The sequence below is a fragment of the Macaca mulatta genome, chromosome 13 (genome assembly GCF_049350105.2).
Source record: "Macaca mulatta isolate MMU2019108-1 chromosome 13, T2T-MMU8v2.0, whole genome shotgun sequence".
Lineage (NCBI taxonomy): Eukaryota > Metazoa > Chordata > Mammalia > Primates > Cercopithecidae > Macaca > Macaca mulatta.
In genome coordinates this window covers 85910921-85932100 of record NC_133418.1, presented here as the reverse complement: position 1 = coordinate 85932100, position 21180 = coordinate 85910921, and the positions used below count along the sequence as shown (strand labels likewise).

At 34.9% G+C, this 21180-nt stretch overlaps 1 protein-coding gene across 3 annotated transcripts in view; it reads right to left on the bottom strand.

Annotated features, from left to right (window-relative positions):
• SOS1 (SOS Ras/Rac guanine nucleotide exchange factor 1) overlaps nucleotides 1–21180 on the bottom strand; it is a 148653-nt gene that overhangs the window by 32665 nt on the left and 94808 nt on the right. For all 3 annotated transcript variants that reach the window (XM_028831741.2, XM_028831742.2, XM_077959694.1), the window contains exons 9-11: nucleotides 9900–10027; nucleotides 8458–9113; nucleotides 658–739 (exon numbers count right to left, since the gene is read on the bottom strand). In XM_028831741.2, coding sequence (XP_028687574.1) covers nucleotides 658–739; nucleotides 8458–9113; nucleotides 9900–10027 — 866 coding nt within the window. The remainder of the gene's footprint in view (nucleotides 1–657; nucleotides 740–8457; nucleotides 9114–9899; nucleotides 10028–21180) is intronic.

Below are 21180 nucleotides of genomic sequence, written 5' to 3'. Positions count from 1 at the left end.
CTAAAAATATGCATGTCAGTGTAAATAAGTGAGACTTCTATAATATTAAAGGTTAATAAAATTATTTTTAAAATTTTAAAATAAATTAGTACTTGCCAATATAGATAAAACTAACTACAAACAAAATAAAGAATACATGCAAATTCTAAAAATAAATGTGACTATAAAGTTATGGGACTGATATTCATTTTTGGTCTGTGGAATTACTCTAAATCAGGTGACATAATCACTGTTAAGGGTAATTCCAGAAAAACTGACTGCTCTTTGTTTGGATACATGAAATATTTTCCTTCCATCACAGTATTTGTTCACTGACAAGCTCCATTTTACTCAACATGAAGTATGTTTGAAAACTTACTTAGAACATCTAACTCATCAAAATTTGAATTTCTCAACTCTAAATTATAAATTTTATATAGATCGTTCTGTAAATTTGAAATTTCAAATACCGAGTTTTCACATACAAAAAATAATTTTTGTATTGAAATAATAAAAGCTAACAAAATAAATGTTCATTTAAGAGATTTTATTTATTGAAAAAGTGCTCGTGAAGTATATTTTAAAGCTCATCTAACATTTCTGAAAAACATAAGATCTTAGCTTAATCTCTTTTTTAACAAAAAATAATGAATTTAAATATTTTTTAAATGGACAGACCTTTCTATTATAAGACTCAGTAGTTCTTGAGGTTTGCAAAAGGATCTGTATGTTGTAAGAAATGTCCGAACAAAATTGGGATCTAAGAAGAAAAAGGAAAAATATCTTATTAAACTATGTGATTCAAAATGATTAAAACTATTATTTACATTTTCAAAATAGATCAAATAGTCAAGTTTAAAAGTTCCAAAATGTTTTGACAAACAGACTGGGCTTGGTAATGCACTGCTAGCTTAGTGCCTCCTAAATTAGTGGTGAAAACATTGATATTAAAACTTTACATCAACTTATTTCTTGCCCTCTGCACACTGACAAGATGATCTTAAAGTCATCGGCCATAGGAATGAGCAAGAAAGAAAAGCAAAGGTAAAGCAGGGAACCAGGCTCCCCTCCCACCTGCTACCAGGATCTCAAAGCATCACCAGTTGGTTTATCTCCCTTATAAAGAGAAAGGCCACAGCAATAACCCATTACTTTTCCTTTCATCAAGATTAGTTTATCTAGGATTACTTGTCTAGCTTTCTTTAAATCATGTTAACAGAGCATACAACTGGAAACTGGAATTTATAAAGTAGTAGCTTAAGTTAAATACAGTTTTTAAATTATTTGCTAAAAATCTCACAACTGCTTAAAGATGCTTACAAATACTTATAAGCTATTAAAACTATTAAATGTGATAGAATATGTTGGTTTGGTCCTATTCCAACCTTTAATTGCCTTTATTTCAAGTAGTCACACTGAGAGATCAATCATAAATACAGGAGTCTCCAATCCCTTCCATGAAAGGACCTACTTTGCATTCACATCTCCATGAAGTAAAACAAGAAGCTGAGTGTGATCACTCCCACAGGCCTGGCCTACTCCCATCTCTCCTTAACAGTATTCTCCTAAGTTGTGGAGAAAGGCTGCTGTCACTAGCACAAGAGACTTGGGCTGTTGTCTTGTGCATAAAGAGGGGGAAAGACATCTCCCATAATGGGGGGGAAATCACTCACTTCTATAATTCAAATTTTATTAAGGCCCACATTTAATTGTAAATCTTTTTTTTTTTTTTTTTAAGGAGGGGAAAGTTCAGTAACTTGAATCTTTTATTGGGAGCATTCTTTTCCTATTTGTATTAGGGACTGGTAAACTCCAATAGTAAATTCATAGAGGGCAGCAGATGCCTTTATTTCTGTTAGGCTACATAACATGAGTCAAAGTTTTATAAGAAGCATAATGTCTTTTATTAGCATAGGATTTAGCAAAAGCACAATGTATTTGTTTGGAAAATTTCTATTTAGGCTGATTCTCACTAAGAACCATCCTAGGTTTAGCCTTAAAATAAAATGTTTATAATAACTTTTTCCCCAAAGAGCAAATTCATGGATTTATCATAAAACAGAAATATACTTCCAATCTATTGATATATGTGGTCATCGAGATAATAACTGATTTAAATATCAGACAACCCTGAATTTAAAATAATACTATTTTAAGTTAAAGAAAGATTTACAGGATAAAAATACATTGGTTTTAAATGTCCCCTTCTTCGTTAGCTTTATGCCTTCTGAGGCTAGAGTGGGTTACTGATAAAAGTAATTTAAATACATATAATCCTTTAATAATTTCCTCTCTGTTGGTATTTTATTGTTTGTCTTCAGTTACAGAGTTCCTCAAAAGTTAAAGACTAATGTCTCATCCAGAAGAAAAGATATTAAAACAGAAGGCTGTACAAGATTTTAATACAGAGATTTTTATCGGTTTCATCACAATCTTCCCTTTCAAGAATCTTCTTCCTGTTCTGCAAATCTATTTGTAAGGTGAGGCTACTCAAAACAGCATGTTTAGGAAGCAAAAGCAGTGGCCACTAGAGAGATGCTGAGTTGTCACTGTTGGAGAGAGCCCACACCCGCAGTACAGAGTATTCCAAGCATCCTTGACCTGTGTTCCAAATTTAGGGTACCCTCTCCCTTTTTAAAGGAAAAGTTTATTTCAGTCTAAAAATCTAAAATCAACAGCCACATCCATATTTTCTCAAATGCCATGAAAATCAGGCTAAAAATTTGAGGGACATCAAGGGGAATTTTAAGTTGAAAAACAGAATAAAAGCAAGTTCTAAGTGACTTAAAGTATGTTTTAAGAAAACTGTGGCTATGTTTAAAGGCAAGCTATTTCTAAACAGACTTTTCATCTTCTTAAGCCAAAACTTCTGGCCATTTGAGCACTTTAGTAATTGATTATAATGCTGGGAAAGCCATGATGTGTCTCATTGCCACAGTCAAATGGGATCATACCAATTCTTGGTCTGTTATGTAACATTCTCAAAGAACTTTGACATAACTTATTTCCTATGATTTCTGTGAGGTAAGCAGGGCAGGAAGAGATGGAACTAGACTTATCTACGGTCATACTGTAGAGTGGCAGAGACGGACCCCGAACCTAGATCATGTGATTCCTGATTTAGTGCTCTTTTCTATCATATTGTTTAACCTCCCTGGATTAAAGAAACCCTGAAAGTTTCCACAGCTGTGAGATCTAAATATAAACAATTAAACCATGAGTTATATAACCACTATAGAAATTTACATGAATGATTAATTCAGAATGTACCTGTACTGCTAATCTTGATTAAAGGCACCAGAAAGTCACTGAAAAATTAGCAGTCTAATTGTGATTCTGTAACTCTTGATCAGCCTTCTTCTAGATTTTAGGAATTAACAGCTGTACCTTCCTGTATACTGTACAGGGGTTCTGCAGCTGGCAGTGAAATAAACACTCCCAGAATCTTGACTGTTGTATTAGGTTCTAGAGTTGTTTTTAGCTTGACTGGAATTGAGTAGTTTTGCCAAAAAGACAAAAGCAGCAGAAACTAAAAACAAACCAAGAAAATCTGGCAAAAATTTAAGTACTTTCAAAAAATATCTTAAAGGCTGCATATAGTCCCAGGCTTGTATTAATTCATATTCTATTTTTAATCTAAACCAATGAAAAATTGCTAATGAATGAAAAACATATTAAGAAGACAAAATACTTGTATTTGAAATTTTACACAGAAAAGCATAAAAATTCCAGATGTTATTTTTATTTCTATTGCATCAGTTTCTCCATTTCAGTGACTGTAACTAACCACTGGAGACCTTTATCTTACTGATGATGTAAAGAGCTAAGATAATATAAACAAACACCCATCAATAAGGACAGGTTATATAATTTTGAAAGAAAACAGAGTACCTAGTTCCATTGATTAGGCAATGGGAAAAGCTAAGTTTTATACTGCCGTTGTTAGTTGTGGAGCAGCAGTTATCTACCCATATTCTATCTAAAACCATGTTGCAGAGAGAGATGAAAGGTAAACACATGAAAATACAAAAGCCAGTCTGGATTTGGCTTTAAAACATAAGCAGGAACATATAATCATAGTAAAAAAATTAAAAACAGCCCATTTTTATATTTTCCTTTCTGTTTATCACTTGCTTGTGGAGATAATTCCACAAAGTTCTTTCTCAAAAATGACCTCCTGATGGATTTCAATGTGGTCAACAACCAAGACGTTTTCTACAGTTTTTCCCCCTCATCATTAGAGATAACATTACTCTGCTACTTGACTCTCAAATCCCTGTGCTAAGGTTTCCACCATGTTCACTAGTTGCTCTGCTTTCCCAAATCAAAATAGCTAACTCTATTAATACCTGCCACTCTACCATCACCAACCTGGTTTAGGTCCAGGTTATTTCAAACAGAAGCTGGAGTTATTTTTTTCTGCTGACCTTCTAGCTGTCTCCGTTTTCCTCACTATAAAACCATTCTTCAATATTTTACTGCACAATACTTCAAAATTTTAGGAACTCAAGAGTATACCTACATTAGTGTTCAGAATATAGATGGGAAGTGATAATCCAATCCTTTTTCCTTATGTGCCTATTTTGATTGACACTTGACATTTTATTTGACAAAGTCAATGAACTTTGTATTTATTACATAAAGAAGTTATTTATATAAAAGACCACCCTACCCCCAACCACCATAGTAAAACACTGTTATAATCAGGATGTCTGTTCATGTGATAATTCTCCCTTTAATGCAGCCATTTAAAAAGCTACAAGAAACAATAAGCTCCTCAACAAGGACTTATAAACAATCAGTCTTGAATTCCTTAAAAAAGGAAACAGACGCTATGCTGACGCACAAACACTTTTTAAAAAAATCAGAGAGTACAAAAATAGAACAGCGCTGCCCTATAGATAAAAAATTGTTCAAAAGATCTCAGCTTATATAGGACACAAACTCAAAATAAATCTAATTCAGGTTTTTGAGGCTTTTCCATATGAAGGTATAAAATAGCAGTAAATACTTTAAGCAAAAATATCTTCTGGCTTAAGTTTTTTCAATGCCATCTTCTGTAAAAGAGAAATTACCATGCAAGGGAAACACCTTTTCGCTCACTTCAATATGCAAAGCTTTTATTTCCCATAAAATGTCAATTCTGAATTATCCTTACTTCAGGGTCATCTCATTTTTCTAAAATAGACTACCAAACTGGACACAGTACCACCTATCATTTCTCTACTTATGTTGTTTTAGGTCTCATTAATTAACTTGTACTTTGTTGCCTACAACAACTCTGTAACAGAAGTGAAATTCCTACTCTCAGCTTTTTATTTGTGCATATTGCTTTGTGCTTTCTTACTTAGGATAATAGTCTCTTCATACCATTGCCAGATTTAGAATGATCCATCCAATTGGATAATTTTTCCCCTAGTTTTTGGGACAAATCTCAAAGTTCTGATATAGTTAGCCAATTATGATTCAACCAGAAACACTGAATCTGAGAGACAAGTTATAAATTAGATTCCACGTAAGACCCTGTTGCAATCTTTTAAACAAGTTAACCACTTTCTAATTCACCTAAATTTAAATTTTTCTTTCCACAAAGCTTTCCCTTTACAGAGCAAACTACATCAATAGACTAATGATTGGGTTTTGTAAAAAAATAAAAAATAAATAATGATCAGTATCTATACATAAAAAATCTATGCATTCCAGTGGAAGTGTATCTATAGTCAGAGCTTACCTATATCGTATTTCAATAAGAAAAAAAAAATTACTGACAATATCTTCATAGTAGACACGTTTGCCCAGAAACGAACAAGCCATTTACATTATTGGCAGTTCAAACCAAGGAAGTTATTTATTTTTTATGAGCTCACATCTGTACCAGATCCTTTTACTTAATTATTAACACATATAATTTAAAAATTACAACATATTCTATTCATGAAAACAATCACCTTATATGAGTCAATGTAACATGGTAGAACGTATACTCTATTTAGAGTCAAGAAACCTAATTTTTGACTTGTTCTGGAATTAACTGGTAATAGAACTTCTAGCAAATCATATAATCTTCAGGGGCCTTGGGATTTGTCTACAAAGTGAAGGCCTGGACATCTCTCTAGACTAGAGATCTATAGCTCCATTTTGTACATTACTGTTAAAATATTTGAGGGATAAAGTTGGCTGACACCACAGTGAAGTCTGAATAAAGTAAGGTTAAACCAGTTTCTCTTCTGTTTTTATGACAATGTCTAACCAAACTATAATAATCTAAAGATGTCTGTAAGTGGTGTCTTATAGTATTCATTAACTTTTCTCATGTATTATATCCAATGTCTTTTATTACAATTCTATATAATAAAAATGTGTAAGTTAAATGTTAGCTTTGTTTCAGTGTAAGCGACAACCTGTACTGTATGTTCTCCAATAAACATACCTACTAACCAAATCACAAATCCCTTCTTTCTTTGGGGAGGCTGAAGAAAGATGAGAGAAGAAGAGCAGACCAACAGTTCTTAAAAACAAATGGTAACTTGATCTGTTACCATTGTAGTGAGGCCTTAAAAGTCCATTTCAGTTTTACAAGTTCATAGATGGTCTATTAAAAACCATTCTATGTTGCCAGTAATAACTTCAGTAACAGGCCTTACAGAATAGTCCAGATAAGCTAACAGTTAACACTAATTTGTGCGTACTGTAAACCACAACTCACGAAAGCTGCTTGTAGACTTGTTTCACCAGTAATATATTTATGGAATAAATTAAAATATTCAGTTAAGCTTCAAAAGAAGACAGAAAAGAAAAATGTCAAAAAAACTTAGCCACAACACTTCCAAAACCAACACTGGCCTTTTATTTCTCAAAAAATTATTCGAAGGAATTTTTTAAAAACTTACTTTTTTAAGTAAAATAATCTCATCAACTTAAATTTTCAGTACACTTAACTTTGGCAAAGTTCTATAAATCTTGAAATTTAAGTGTTTTATATTTAGTATAAGTAAAAGCACTCAAAATATTACTGTATACCAAAGCTAAAAATTGATACAGAAAAGAAGTATCAGACAGAAATAACTAACAAACCACCATTACAAAGTACCATGTCCACCGACTTTAGCTAACATTGTACACATTAAGGGAAGAAGACTTTCAAGACTACAAGTATCAGCTTGTTCTAGTTAACTCTGCTTTAAAGTGTCCTCATTTAAAAAATAAATAAAAAGCACAGTTCCCCAGAAAATAGTTGTCATTCTTCAGCTGCTTATTAATAATCATAAATTAACTTTGTGAAACATAGCAATTTAGAGAAAACTTTTATCACTCAATAAAGTCTTAGAGAAACAATTAAAAATTTTGTAACTTGAAAATGTTTTCCTGCCCAAATATCACTGACTTGTGACAGTAAACACTAGTAGTAAGTCTTCTTACAATGCTCTACAGGAAAAAAAAAAAAAAAAAAAAAAAATTAAAACTCTTTCTTATAAACACAGATAAAAATCTAAAGATTAATTTTACTACAAATGAGTCTAGGAACCCCAAACAAAGGTACTTAGGATGAAATGATAAAGTTTAGAATGCTTATGTTATAAAAATTCTGTAAGTCCTCTAAGGGGACTTAAAAACCAGGAAAATGTGGCAAGAAGGGCAATTTGAACTTTTATAGCCTTAAAAATCCCTTAAACAGAAAAGAAGTATTCTGTAATCACAAATTTTGGGTAAGTGAATAAAACATTTTTACAGTTGTAGTCTAGATCATAAAGAACATAGAGAAGGTTGGTGAAGTGCAACTAAATTGGCAGGTCATACTACTGAAAAATTGTACCTCTCAACAAACGACTTTGTATGGAAAAAAATTACAATAACCTATTTGTTTTTCATGTAAAATCTAGGCAGCCTGTTTATATTTCCTATGATTTTTTAAATTTTTGGATCATTAAAATAAATACAATGACTATAGACATTTCTAGGTGAAAAATTATAATAAAACTAGAATCCCTGGCTTTCAGAATTGCAACATTTAATATTAAATAATCAGGTTGAGGAGTGGAAACTGAGAGAAAGCAATGCTGTGTATATTTGTACTACCAGTACAATTTTGTTATATTAAAATTTTTGTTTACTTTATAATCTCAGTAATGGAAAGAGAAGAAAGAAAAAAAGATAAAGGAGTAAAAAACTTTTTAGATCCCAATAATGATGAATTATTACTAACTTTAGTCTTGTTTCTTCTCTTTCTAACTGGTAAATTTAGCCAAGTGACCTCATTTTCTCATCTATAACTGATGGTAAGGTTTAAAAAAAAGTATGTAAGTATTGTAGAAAAAGTAAAACATTCCAAAGAAATACAAACTGATGGTATTTTTAGTCAAAGAAAAGAGGTCTTTGGTTGTTAGTTTCTTTTCTATTTTAGGAACAATAACCCACGCAGGAAAGAAAATCAGTTTGAAGCAGGAAAACAAAAGTGACAGGCAACTTCGTATTTCTTACCTGCGTACATATGGTACGTAAGCCTCTCTATAAGTTTAATAACAGTTCCTGCTTTGATAATTGGAATTCCAGCCTTGGGCTGCATGTTCTCTTCAAATATAATATTCTCTTCAGAGTCAGGCTCCGCAAATCTATAAACATCAGCACTAGGCAGCCTCATCTGCTCCTCTTTCTCTTCCTGTAGCATTGTTACATCAAGCATCCTTTCCAGTGTACTCCGGTACTGTAAAGATATCAATGCTGCCATCCAATTGTTTTTCTCTTCAGCTGACTTGGCAGAAAATATAACACTATTTTCATCTTTTAAAATTATTTCAAAAGCATGCTTGTATTCATTGGTGTCATCTTTATCATTAATTTGTACCTTTCGCATAAAAAACTTTTCTTTAAGACGATATTCTGCATTGCTAGCACCAGGAAGTCTTGGCTGCCCATGATTTGATTTACAGCAAATCATTAAGCCATCAAAGAGAAATATGTGTCTCTCATGTTTGGCTCCTACACGTGTAAGAGTTCCTTCCATTATAAATTCATTGCAACACTGTCCAATGTCTTTTCCCTCCCAACCATCAATATTCTTCTGAATCTCATTCATTTTCTTGATTGCTAGTTGTTTCCCCTTCATTTGTTGACTATAAAACCGACATGCAGATTCACTAGAATAAAGAAAAAGGCATTATTAATACACAGATGACAGAAAACCTAGAGTTCACGTAAATAAGGGAAAGTGTAAAAGTTAGATTTTTACAAGTCTCACTGAGAAAGGTATTCACTAATTCCCCAAATAGATTAGTATTACACAATTATACAATTTTGAAAATTAAAGCAACCTAGAAATTTTTTCAGTGTTCTAGAAAGTACAATGATTGTTGACAAAATTCTACTCTATAAATGTAACTACAAAATGATTATTTCTATCTTGGCTACTAAATATTTAGAATGACAAAAAGTAGTCCAAGACAGTAAAAAAAAAAGTAATTTGAAAGATTAAAATAAATTATTTAGAAGGGTTTAAATGGACAAGACCCAAAGCTAAAAACATGTAGCACATATTATAATTAGGAAAGTGGAAGCAATGTTATCTGAATTAATGCCTCAAGTTATATAATCCCTAAAATAAAGGACACTAATAATTTTACTCTGACAGAACAACGATGCCAACATAAATCTACCCAATACATTTTACTCTGTCTCTCCTTTAGCTTACCAGTTGACTCTCAGGAGGTCCTGTCTGGGAGTATGCAAGGAAAATGCACAAATATGAAAGGTTTTTCAAACAATAACAATTCTCTTGGCTTTGATGTCACTTCCTCTGAAAGACCAGGCTTGTCACTACAACTATTTTCTTCATTGTTTACTTGAGGAGGGAACTGGGATCCCTGAATTTACACCACAATATTCAGGGTAAAAAGAAGGATATTTGAAAAAGTAAAAATATTCACCTCAGTCTTCGTTTTGCAAGACTTTTAGAACATATTTTTTCCATACCACTCTGAACATTAAGCAAAGCTGTTATTGCTTGTTTTAAACATTCCTTGTCTTCTTGATCTTCACTTTTTTCTTCTAACTGCTGTAAAGCCAAAATGACAAATCTGAACCAATAGTACAGTTTCGGATAGAATAATAATAAGCTCATTTAAGGATAAAAATAACATTTATTCAACTGTCACCACAATAAAAATTTTAAATGTGTCATTAAATATTCTTTTTAAAAGTGTTTTTCTTGTGTGTTACTATTAATACACAACCAAGTTTTCTACCTTAAAAGACCAAGATTAGCAGTTTTAAGATGGGTTACATCTTGCGACAGGCAGTAATATGTAGTTTCTCAAAGTGCATACCACTGAAAAGAAATGGGAAGCATAATTCATCTATTGAATGATCACAGGAGTTAGCATAGCACTAAGCATGTAGAGGAGGTTTTTTTCTTAAGTGTGGAATTTTGTCTTAGGTTTCTGATCCCTATATTACTGTTATATAATATTGAGATGATAAGGAAGATAAATATACAGAGAAGGATGCAATATAATAGAAGGAATCTCAATTACAAAACCTAGGATCAAATTTTGACTCTACTGCTGTGTGACCTTGGGGCAAGAGACTTGATCTCTGCGCCTTACTTTTCCCATTTGCCAAATAAGGCTTATAAAAAGCCTACCCTGCCTACTTTTAGGGGTTGTTATTAAAAACCAAAGCACTTTGTAAATGGTAACACACAATGTAAGTGTAAATGGTTTTCTTTGTAATTACACTACAGAATTAACATTAGTATAATAAAGAACTTTGTTCATATCCACATTAAGATTTTGAGTAAAGCTGCAATACACATATTTATGAAACTCAAGCGTATTTTCTATTACTGGCAAATATCTATGTCAGACAAAGTCTGTATTTAACAAGAACTTAGTCATCAATAACTAATTATCAATACAGTAAGGTGGCTATGATTCAAGCAAGCAATTAACAGATGTATGAGTGACAATAATTCAGTAACTGAAATCTTCTAAACCTGTTCCTGGTTACCAAAAGGAAAAGTTAAGAAATCACATATTGGCTGGCTGCAATGGCCTATGCCTATAATCCCAGCACTTGGGAGGCCCAGGTGGGAGGTTCGCTTGAGCCTAGGAGTTTGAGATACCATCTATTAAAATAAAATAAAATAAAATAAAATAAATTTTATCAATAGAGTTTTCATCCAACAATTTAGGAATACCTACTCTCTACCATAAACGAAAAGACTTGAGATATACAATCATAAAATATTCAAAGTGATTTATAAAGAAGTTTATTTTTCTTTTAGATGGAGTCTCTGTACCCCAGGCTAGAGTGCAGTGGTGCAATCTCAGCTAACTGCAACCTCTGCCTTCTAGCTTCAAGCAATTCTCCTGCCTCAGCCTCCCAAGTAGCTGCGATTACAGGTGTCTGTCACCATGCCTAATTTTTTTTTTTTTTTTTTTACTTTTAGTACAGATGGGTTTTCACCATGTTAGCCAGGCTAGTCTCAAACTCCTGACCTCAAGTGATCTGCCTGCCTTGGCCTCCCAAAGTGCTGGGATTACAGGCGTGGGCCACCACGCCTAGCTAGAAGTTTACTTTTCAATTAGCTTCATTATTCATTAGTACATTAGTACTTTACGGATTTTATGTTTTTCACAGGTATTCCTTAAAGGTCAACAATACATTCCTTTCTGCTTCAATTGGTAAAAATCAGTTACACGCATGGGCACACACATACCACATGCACTGATGACCTGTGAAAAGTAAACAGATTTCTTACTTATATTCTAAACCATTTCTATTAAAATTTACTTAAAATACTTTAATGTTCAAATATTCCAGAAGTAATAAATACCATATTGTAAAGTTTAATACTTAGCTTTTATTATCCAGATTTCTTACATTCATTATTAAAAACTCACCATACTTTCTACTAGAGGCATAATCTACATTTTTAGGAAAATTTTCAGTTTTAACTGTGTTAAGTAAAAGAACAATTTAGGCTGGGCACAGTGGTTCATGCCTGTAATCCTAGCACTCTGGGAGGCTGAGGTAGGGGGATCACGAGGTCAGGAGTTTGAGACCAGCCTGGCCAATATGGTGAAACCCCGTCTCTACTAAAAAATACAAAAATTAGCTGGGTGTGGTGGTGCACACCTGTAGTCCCAGCTACTCGGGAGGCTGAGGCAGAAGAATTGCTTGAACTCAGGGGGCAGAGGTTGCAGTCAGCCGAGTTTGTGCCACTGCACTCCAGCCTGGACAACAGAGCAAGACTCCGTCTCAAAAAAAAAAAGAAAAATTTATTCATAACAATTCTCAACATAAAAAGGGTAATGAAAGATATTTTCCAAAGGATTAGAGACTTTAAAAGTGTACACATTAATAAAAAACTCAAATATCTTTTATTCATAGTATGGTTCTTCGATATGGCCAGCTAAAGAAAGCCAATGGCCAGGTGTTCATTAAGAAAGATACTAGGTTATTACTTAACAGATATTACTGGGAGGCTGAAGGCTGGAATCCAGGTAATCTCTCAAAGTACCTTCCGTCCCTATCATTTGAAACTATTTGCCTCTCACATGGCAGAATTCTGGGAGACAAATAAAATGTTACCATGAACATTATCAAGTTTAGTCTTTAAAGCAGCAGATAATCTAACATTGAAAGCTATATACCAGGGGTATCCAATATTTTGGCTTCCCTGGGCCAAACTGGAAGAAGAATTATCTTGGGCCACACATAAAATATACTAACACTAACCAGAGCTGATGAGCTTTTAAAAATTTGCAAAAAAAAAAAATCTCATAATGTTTTAAGAAAGTTGACGAATTTGTGTTGGGCTGGGGGTTAGACAAGCTTGCTGTATACCTTAAGAAAAGGCAAAATTAATGAAAGCACCACTGAACAATGAATTAGTTCATTGAGTTGATTTAGAATTTAATCACTCAAAAGTAAAGCCCAGAGAAATTCAAGTCAGTAAGATACAAGGCAATTTTTCAGTCTTAAAGAACTAACAGGTAGCAGAATATTGAGCATTTGATATTTTGTCCTGGATAAATTTTTTATATTTTTAATTCAGGAAAACATACCGAATGGTAGACAAAATATATAATTCTCATACATATAAAGATATTTATAAAAGAAAAAAATCCATTTGGACATCCTTTTGATTTTCTATTCTAAAAATGTTTCAAGTTTTGGAGTCATTTATCTACTATTTAACTGTAGCATTTTACATACAGAATATTCTGGTATCTCAAAAATGTTAATATTTTTTCAACCCATAAAACTTTCCTGATAAAATACTTTCAAAATGTCAGTTTTACCTTTATAGCATTAGGCAAGCTTCTAAAATAAATTTCAGTGTAATAAATGACCTTTCTTGTAAGCATTTTTTGCTTCTTTTACTCAAAATAGCTAATTTAAACTGGGCACTGGTGCAAAATAATTCAAGCTAACTACATCAAAAGGGTGGCTTATTGTGGCTACAGAAACAAAGCAGTGGCAAGTAGTATGTAAATGAGACTCAACAAAGCAGCATCCTGTTACCAGTGATATTCAATACCATGCTTTTCATGAGTGCCTATTTAATAATAATGTGCAATAGTAACAATTACATTTGTACAAAGGCAGTTTATTTCAATAGTTTAAAAAATTACTAAGTCCTGAGATTATATTACCATATGAGATTGTACTTAAAGTCATCTAGGGATTCATATATATACATATGTGTGTGTGCATACATATGTATATATGTGTATATATGTATATATGTATATATGTGTGTATATATATGTGTGTGTGTATATATACGTGTGTGTGTGTGTGTATATTTTTTTTTGTTTTGAGATGGAGTCTTATTCTGTCTCCCAGGCTGGAGTGCAGTGGCACGATCTTAGCTCACTGCAACCTCCGCACCTCCCGGGTTCAAGCGATTCTCCTACCTCAGCCTCCAGAGTAGCTGGGATTACAGGTGCATGTCACCACACCCAGAAAATTTTTGTATTTTTAGTAGAGACAGAGTTTTGCCATGTTGGCCAGGCTGGTCTCGAACTCCTGACCTCAGGTGATCTACCAGTCTTGGCCTCCCACAGTGCTGGGATTACAGGCATCAGCCACTATGCCCAGCCAGGAATCATATTTTAAAGCAGAATGAAAACTCATATGCTCTATTGAGATGATAAAATTTAACTTTTCACAAGAAAGAAACCATTTTACCAGTGACTAATTTTTTTGGTCCCTTAGAAATAAGTAAAGAGGCAATAGTCAATATGGTGTGTTCCATGTGCAAAAGAAACCCTGAGAGAAAAATGGGATTAAATGTAAGGAGCTGTGAAAAGAAAATACTAAAATGAATACAAAGAATATAGCAGTATTCAGGAGAATAAAACTCAAGATTGTTTGATATATAAAAAATAAATTGTTGTACCAAACGCATTTTATATGCTCAATTCATTCACAATCATATAATGGCTTCCCTTTGATTAAAAAAAGGAATGCTTGAATTCGTTTTTATTTCTTGGAATTAATTTTCTCCAACATGGCATTATATACAATGAAGGAACTACCATTTACTTGAAGGCATTAACAGGCAGGTCCAGGACCCACAATTCTTGACTTTCAGTCCTGTGACTTTTCACTATAATACGTACCCAAATAACTGAAATGACTTTGAAAAACCTCAATATTCACTAAATAAAACCTATTCCATAAAACAGGTAAACTGCAATGCATAAGAATGACAAAGTATACAGCCAAGAAATATACATTATAATTGTCTAACATTTGGGATATAAAAATAAAGATCTCCATTTATTTTAAATATTATATACATAGAAAGAGCTCATCACAACATAAGAGAACACAACAAGCAAAGATTAGGTTCACGTTTTGATTTTGGAATTTTATTTGTATACTGTTTGATGAGACACCACAGTGGATTACAACATGGAAAATGCAAACAGTAACACCTGATTTACTAGCCCTCTTAGCAAATGTATGAAATATTATCCAAATTATTCCAGAACTAATTAACTAACTGCTGAGTAATTCAAGCCTTTTGCTCCTGTTTGCCATGACATCATTTTAAACATTGCACTAAAGGCTGAGGGAAAGAAAGGTCATGACATTCAAATAAATTATTATAAAGGCTGAGGGAAAGAAAGGTCATGACATTCAAATAAATTATTTTATGATACCAACACACCTAAAAGGTATGAGTGGAGAAGATGAAATTCTTAATTAAAATGAGATTTCAATTCCAAACATTAAACAGGCAATCAACCCTAAAAAACGTTAGGATATGTCATTTGTGAAAATACGCCTTTTAAAACCATCTCTCTGTTCTAATCAGAGAAAACATCACTAACTACAAATGCACCTCACAGTAGTCAAGTTTATTTAAAATTAGAAATTGGCCAGATATAGTGGCTCACGCCTGTAATCCCAGCATTTTGGGAGGCTGAGGTGGGCAGATCACCTGAGCCCAGGAGTTCAAGACTAGCCTGGACAAAATAGCCAGATTCTGTCTCTACCAGAAAATAAAATTAGCCAGGCATGGTGGTGCACAACTGGAGTCCCAGCTACTCAGGAGGCTGAGGTAGGTGGATTAATTGAGCCTAGGAGATTAACGATGCAGTGAGCAGTGATTGTACCACTGCACTCCAGCCTGGGTGACAGAGTGAGACCCTGTCTCAAAAACAAAACAAAACAAAACAAAAAATCCCAAACACCAAAACAAAAAAATTAAATAAAAAACTGGAGTAATGCAATAGCTAACTGTTTGTTTATAATGGCTCTTGTGGGCCGGGCGCGGTGGCTCAAGCCTGTAATCCCAGCACTTTGGGAGGCCGAGGCGGGCGGATCACAAGGTCAGGAGATCGAGACCACAGTGAAACCCCGTCTCTACTAAAAATACAAAAAATTAGCCGGGCGCGGTGGCGGGCGCCTGTAGTCCCAGCTACTCAGGAGGCTGAGGCAGGAGAATGGCGGGAACCCGGGAGGCGGAGCTTGCAGTGAGCCGAGATCGCGCCACTGCACTCCAGCCTGGGCAACAGCGTGAGACTCCGTCTCAAAAAAAAAAAAAAAAAAAAAAAATAATGGCTCTTGTGGTACACTATCCTATGCTTAACTTTAGACATTCAACATCTGTGGTCAGCTCCAATACCATGTAGCTTTGAGCCCATGGATTTCTGGATAAGAATTTCTGAATTTAGAAAGCTGGTTCAAGGGAATGTACCCTAGAGAGAACCTCCATTGGTTCTCTGCCAGACTTGGTGGTTTATGCCTATAATCCCTTTGGGATTGTAATCCTATGATCCCTTTGGGATTATAATCCTATGATCCCTTTGGGGATTACTTTGGGAGGCCTAGGTGGGAGAAGCCCTTGAGCCCAGAAGTTTGAGACCAGCCTGGGTAACATAGCTAGACCTCATCTCTACAAATAATAATTTTAAAAAATTAGCCAGGCGTGGTGGCATGTGCCTGTGGTCCCAGCTACTTGTGAGGCTGAGGAATCACTTGAGCCCAGGTGGTCGACGTTACAGTGAGCTGTGACAGCACCACTGCAATCCAGCCTGGGTGACAGAACAAGACTCCATCTCAATAAATAAATAAATAAATAAAAATAAAAAATCTAAGATCAGGATGAAATAATTGGCCTAGTGCAAAAAAAGAAAACAGGGGAAAAAAAAAAAGGGCGAAAGAGGGGGAAAAAAAGCCTGGGTGCAGTGGCTCATGCCACTAACCCCAGCACTTTGGGAGGCCAATGTGGGAAGATCCCTTGAGCCCAGGAGTTTGAGATCAGCCTGGGCAACAAAATGAGACCCTGTCTCTACAAAAAAATAATTTAAAAAAATTAGTTGGGCATAGTGGTGCATGCCTGTAGTCCCAGTTACTTGGGAGGCTGGGGTGAGACTGTTTGATCCCAAGAGTTCCAGGCTGCAGCAAGCTATGATCACACCACTGCACTCCAGCCTGGGTAGCAGAGCAAGACCTATCTCTAAAAAAGAGGGATGGAGGTGTTAGGGGGTAGCCAGTGTATAAAGCCAATGTAGCCGGTATGTATGCTGGAGAATCAGAACAACAAAAATTTTATTTTTATAGTGTACCAAAAACTTACTGTTAAGGGTTGAATTGTGTCCCCCATGAAAGATATGTTCAAGTCCTAACCCCTGGTACCTATGAATGTGATCTTCTTTGGAAATAGGATCTTTGCAGATGTAATCAAGTTGAGATGAGATCATCTTGGATTAGGGTGAGCCCTAAATCCACTGACTTGGTGTCTTTGTAAGAGAAAGGAAAGGGTGATTTGGATGCAGACACATAGAGAAGAACATGAAGCTGTGAAGAACTTGAAATGCAGATGGAGGAAAAGGCGGGAGTGATGGCATCTATAATCCAAGGACCACCAAGAATTGCTAGGGTCCACCAGAAGCTAGGCAGAGGCAGCAGGGATTCTTCCTTAGAGCCTTTAGAGGAAGTGTGGCCCTGCCCAAACCCTGATTTCAGATTCCCCGCCTCCAGAACTGTGAAAGAATAAATTTCTGTTGTTTATAAGCTGCTGAGTTTGTGGTACTTTGCTGTAGCAGCCTTAGGAAACCAAATACACTCATGTACACATAACAACATAAGATTTCAACCTGAATTTTAAAATAGAGGGAAACTTACTTTCCCTTAGGTTAAAAGTACCCAGCATACAAGAAAAAGTAAAGGTAATTCTCTAGGGAATTCAAAGTCATCCTGGATGGTTTTTTTTCTAAGGTTTGTTTGGGGGCATCTTGGGGAGATAAAATCCTATGTCTAAGGAACAAAGAAAATGTTAATACTTTTGTGGAACCAAACATGTACTGATTTGCTAACCTTTAAAATACTGGTCAGGCGAGGTGTGGGGGCTCACGCCTATAATCGCAGCACTTTGGGAGGCCGAGGTGGGTGGATCACTTGAGGTCAGGAGTTTGTGACCAGCCTGGCCAACAGGGCAAAACCCCGTGTCTACTAAAAATACAAAAATTAGCCAGGTGTGGCAGTGGGCATCTGTAATTCCAGCTACTTGGGAGGCAGGAGAATCACTTCAGCCCACAAGGCAGAGGCTGCAGTGAGCCAAGATCGTGCCACTGCACTCCATCCTGGGTGACAGAGTGAGACTCTGTCTCAAAATACAATAAAAATAAAATAAAATATTGGTCAATATATTTACTTAGCCCTAAGAAATCTAAATTTGTTTAATAAAGTAAATTAAACTTCACATACAAAAATCACATTATTGAAGCAATATTTCAAAAGGGCACAAAGGGAAGTTTTTTTACTTCATAAAAAATTAACTTTAACTTTTCAAGTTAAAGAGTCTGAAGACTTGGCTGCTAACTTTAATTACTGAAGGAAAGAGTATTTTTTCAGTTTTAGTAGCATTAAAGTCTTATACTATTTTTAATTTTTTTTAATCAACAAGTAAAAAATCATGTTTATGGTGTATAATAGGATCTTTTGATACATGTATATAACTGGAATGGCTACATCAAGCTACTTAACATGTGCATTAACACACATACTTTTTTGTGGTGAGAACACTTAACATCTACTTTCTTAGCAGTTTTCAAATATGCAATATATTGTTATTAACTGTAGTTACCATCAGGTACAATACATCTCTTGAATTTACACCTCCTAACTGAAATTTTGTGTCATTTGGCCAGTATCTCCCTACTCCCCTACTCTCCAGCCTCTGGTAACCACCATTTTATTGTTTCTTTTGTGTTCAAAAGTCTTATACTATTAATAGCTAAACTTATCTTTTGATTTTGTAAAGTTTAAGGCATTCTACCTAAGTTTCCAAAATAAATGTAATTATATAAAATTTACAGTTAAATTTTCTTTAAAATGTAAGACTAGGAATTTAAAGGAAAATGTATATGTATTTTTTGCCATTCATTTTTTAACAAGCATTTACTGAATGCCTAAATGCCAGACATTTGATAGGTATGAGAATTCAAAGATAATAGGGCTCCATTCCTCACAGAGCAAACAGTTGAATGATAAGGCAGACAATAAAAATGGGACAAGTTCTCTAAAGAGATGTATGTAAAGAAAGGAAGCAACTCACTCTGGGCATGGTGACTCACACCTGAAATCCCAGCACTTTTGGGAGGCCGAGGTGGGCGGATCACCTGAGGTCAAGAGTTTGAGACCAGCCTGGCCTACATGGTGAAACTCTGTCTCCACTAAAAATATAAAATTAGTTGGGTGTGGTGGCGCACACCTGTAATTAATCCCAGCTACTCGGGAAGCTGAGGCAGGAGAATTGCTTGAAGCTGGGAGGCAGAGGTTGCAGTGAGCTGAGCTCACGTCATTGCACTCCAGCCTGGAGAGGGTAGAAGAGGAATTCCAGATAAATGGGAAAAAAGGACAAGCGAAGAGGCAGTAATATGAACCGGGATACACATGGAACCCTGAACAGATCTGGCATATCCAGGGCTGCTAGGAAACTCTTTTTTTTTCTTTTTCTTTTTTTTTGAGATGGAGTTTTGCTCTTTTTACCCAGGCTGGAGTGCAGTGGTGTGATCTTGGCTCACTGCAACCTTCACTTTCCGAGTTCAAGTGATTCTCCTGCCTCAGCCTCCTGAGTATCTGGGATTATAGGCGTGCAGGAAAAAAAAAAAAAGTGATGAGAGTCTTGTGGACTAATTAGGCAAAATTTCCTACCCAATATACTGCTAACTTTGCAATATAACTTAGGCAGTAATATGAATCAGGGATACACATGCTTAAATCAGTAGAAATCTTTAATTGCTAATTGATGCACTTACTAAACTTTAAGTTACAATTTTAGAAATTTTAATAGGCTACACTTGGAAGAGTAAAAATTTCTTTTATATTATTAAGATGATTGGGTTTTATAGCCTTCTGAACTTTCATCAAAGCTTTTCGGGTTCATTGGGAGGGGGAGGTTGTTTTGTTTTGTTTTTTTGAGACAGGGGCTTGCTCTGTTTCTCAGGCTGGAGTACAGAGGCATGATCATGGCTCACTGCAGCTTGGACCTCCTGAGCTCAAGTGTTCCTCCTGCCCAGCCTTTTGAATAGCTGGGACCACAGGTGTGCACCACCATTCCTGGCTAATTTTTTTATTTTTATTTTTGTAGAGACAGGGTCGTGCCATGTTGCCCAGGCTGGTCTTGAACTCCTGGGCTCAAGCAATCCTTCCACCTTGGCCTCCCAAAGTGCTGGGACTACAGGTGTGAGCCACTGCACCTGGCCTTCTTGTTTTTATTTATAAATTGATAATGGCCTTAAGATTTTATATGGCCTTTGAATCTTTCTGAATTTCATTACAGGCTCAGGTAAAAAAAAATTCCATTACAAAGAAAAATTCTATATAACAAAACAGTGTGTAAATGTCCCATTATAAGTAGAGTTAGTAATAATGAATTCTTTGTAAAGATTTTACATACTAAATGCTTCCTCTCTTGATTATCCTCTTAAGATACTCATCCTGTAATTCCAAAGACCTTAAATGGTATCTATTGCTAAGAGCTTTGTCATTTCTGCCTGGTGATTAAAAATACCTTTTAACTCCCTGAGTCTTTTCTCAATGTAAACATTCCTAATTGAGAAATCAAACTGAATTCCAAATGCAGTGCAGAGACCTGAGAAAATGTAGGGATGACAGTTCCTCCAGTTTACTGTTAATAAATTCACAGACCTTCTGTTCATTCGTTGATTCATTACAGAGAGCCCATTTTATCATCTGCAAACTATAAATATGATTTCCAGTAATATAGTCTCCATAAAAGAATCATAATACTAAACAGAAGTGTTCTTTGATGAAACAAATACTCATTTGAAAGCTAAAGAATAATGCATGTCTTCTTTTGTCTTTACAAGGCTAGTCCATTAAAGGTAGAGAGAATATCACTTTGAGCTACACTACTGAATTATAGTTTATACAGACTCTTTTCTTTAATTTCAGTATATAATAGGAAAAGAAAAAAAGACCCTTTCCTTTCAGTCAGTGCTTAATATTTTGAACTGTAATCAAATGGGCAATTTTTACTGAGATTATAGAAATATATTGTTTCTAAAGCAATGATAAACAGTTTAATACAGACAGTTGCAAACTTGAGCTATCAAAGTCAGGTAAACTAACCTTCCCCATTACTTTGGCCTTATCCTCACACTGGCTCTCTTATCCTCACACTGAGTCCCTGAGTCTGCTGAGGTCCCCAAATGGAAA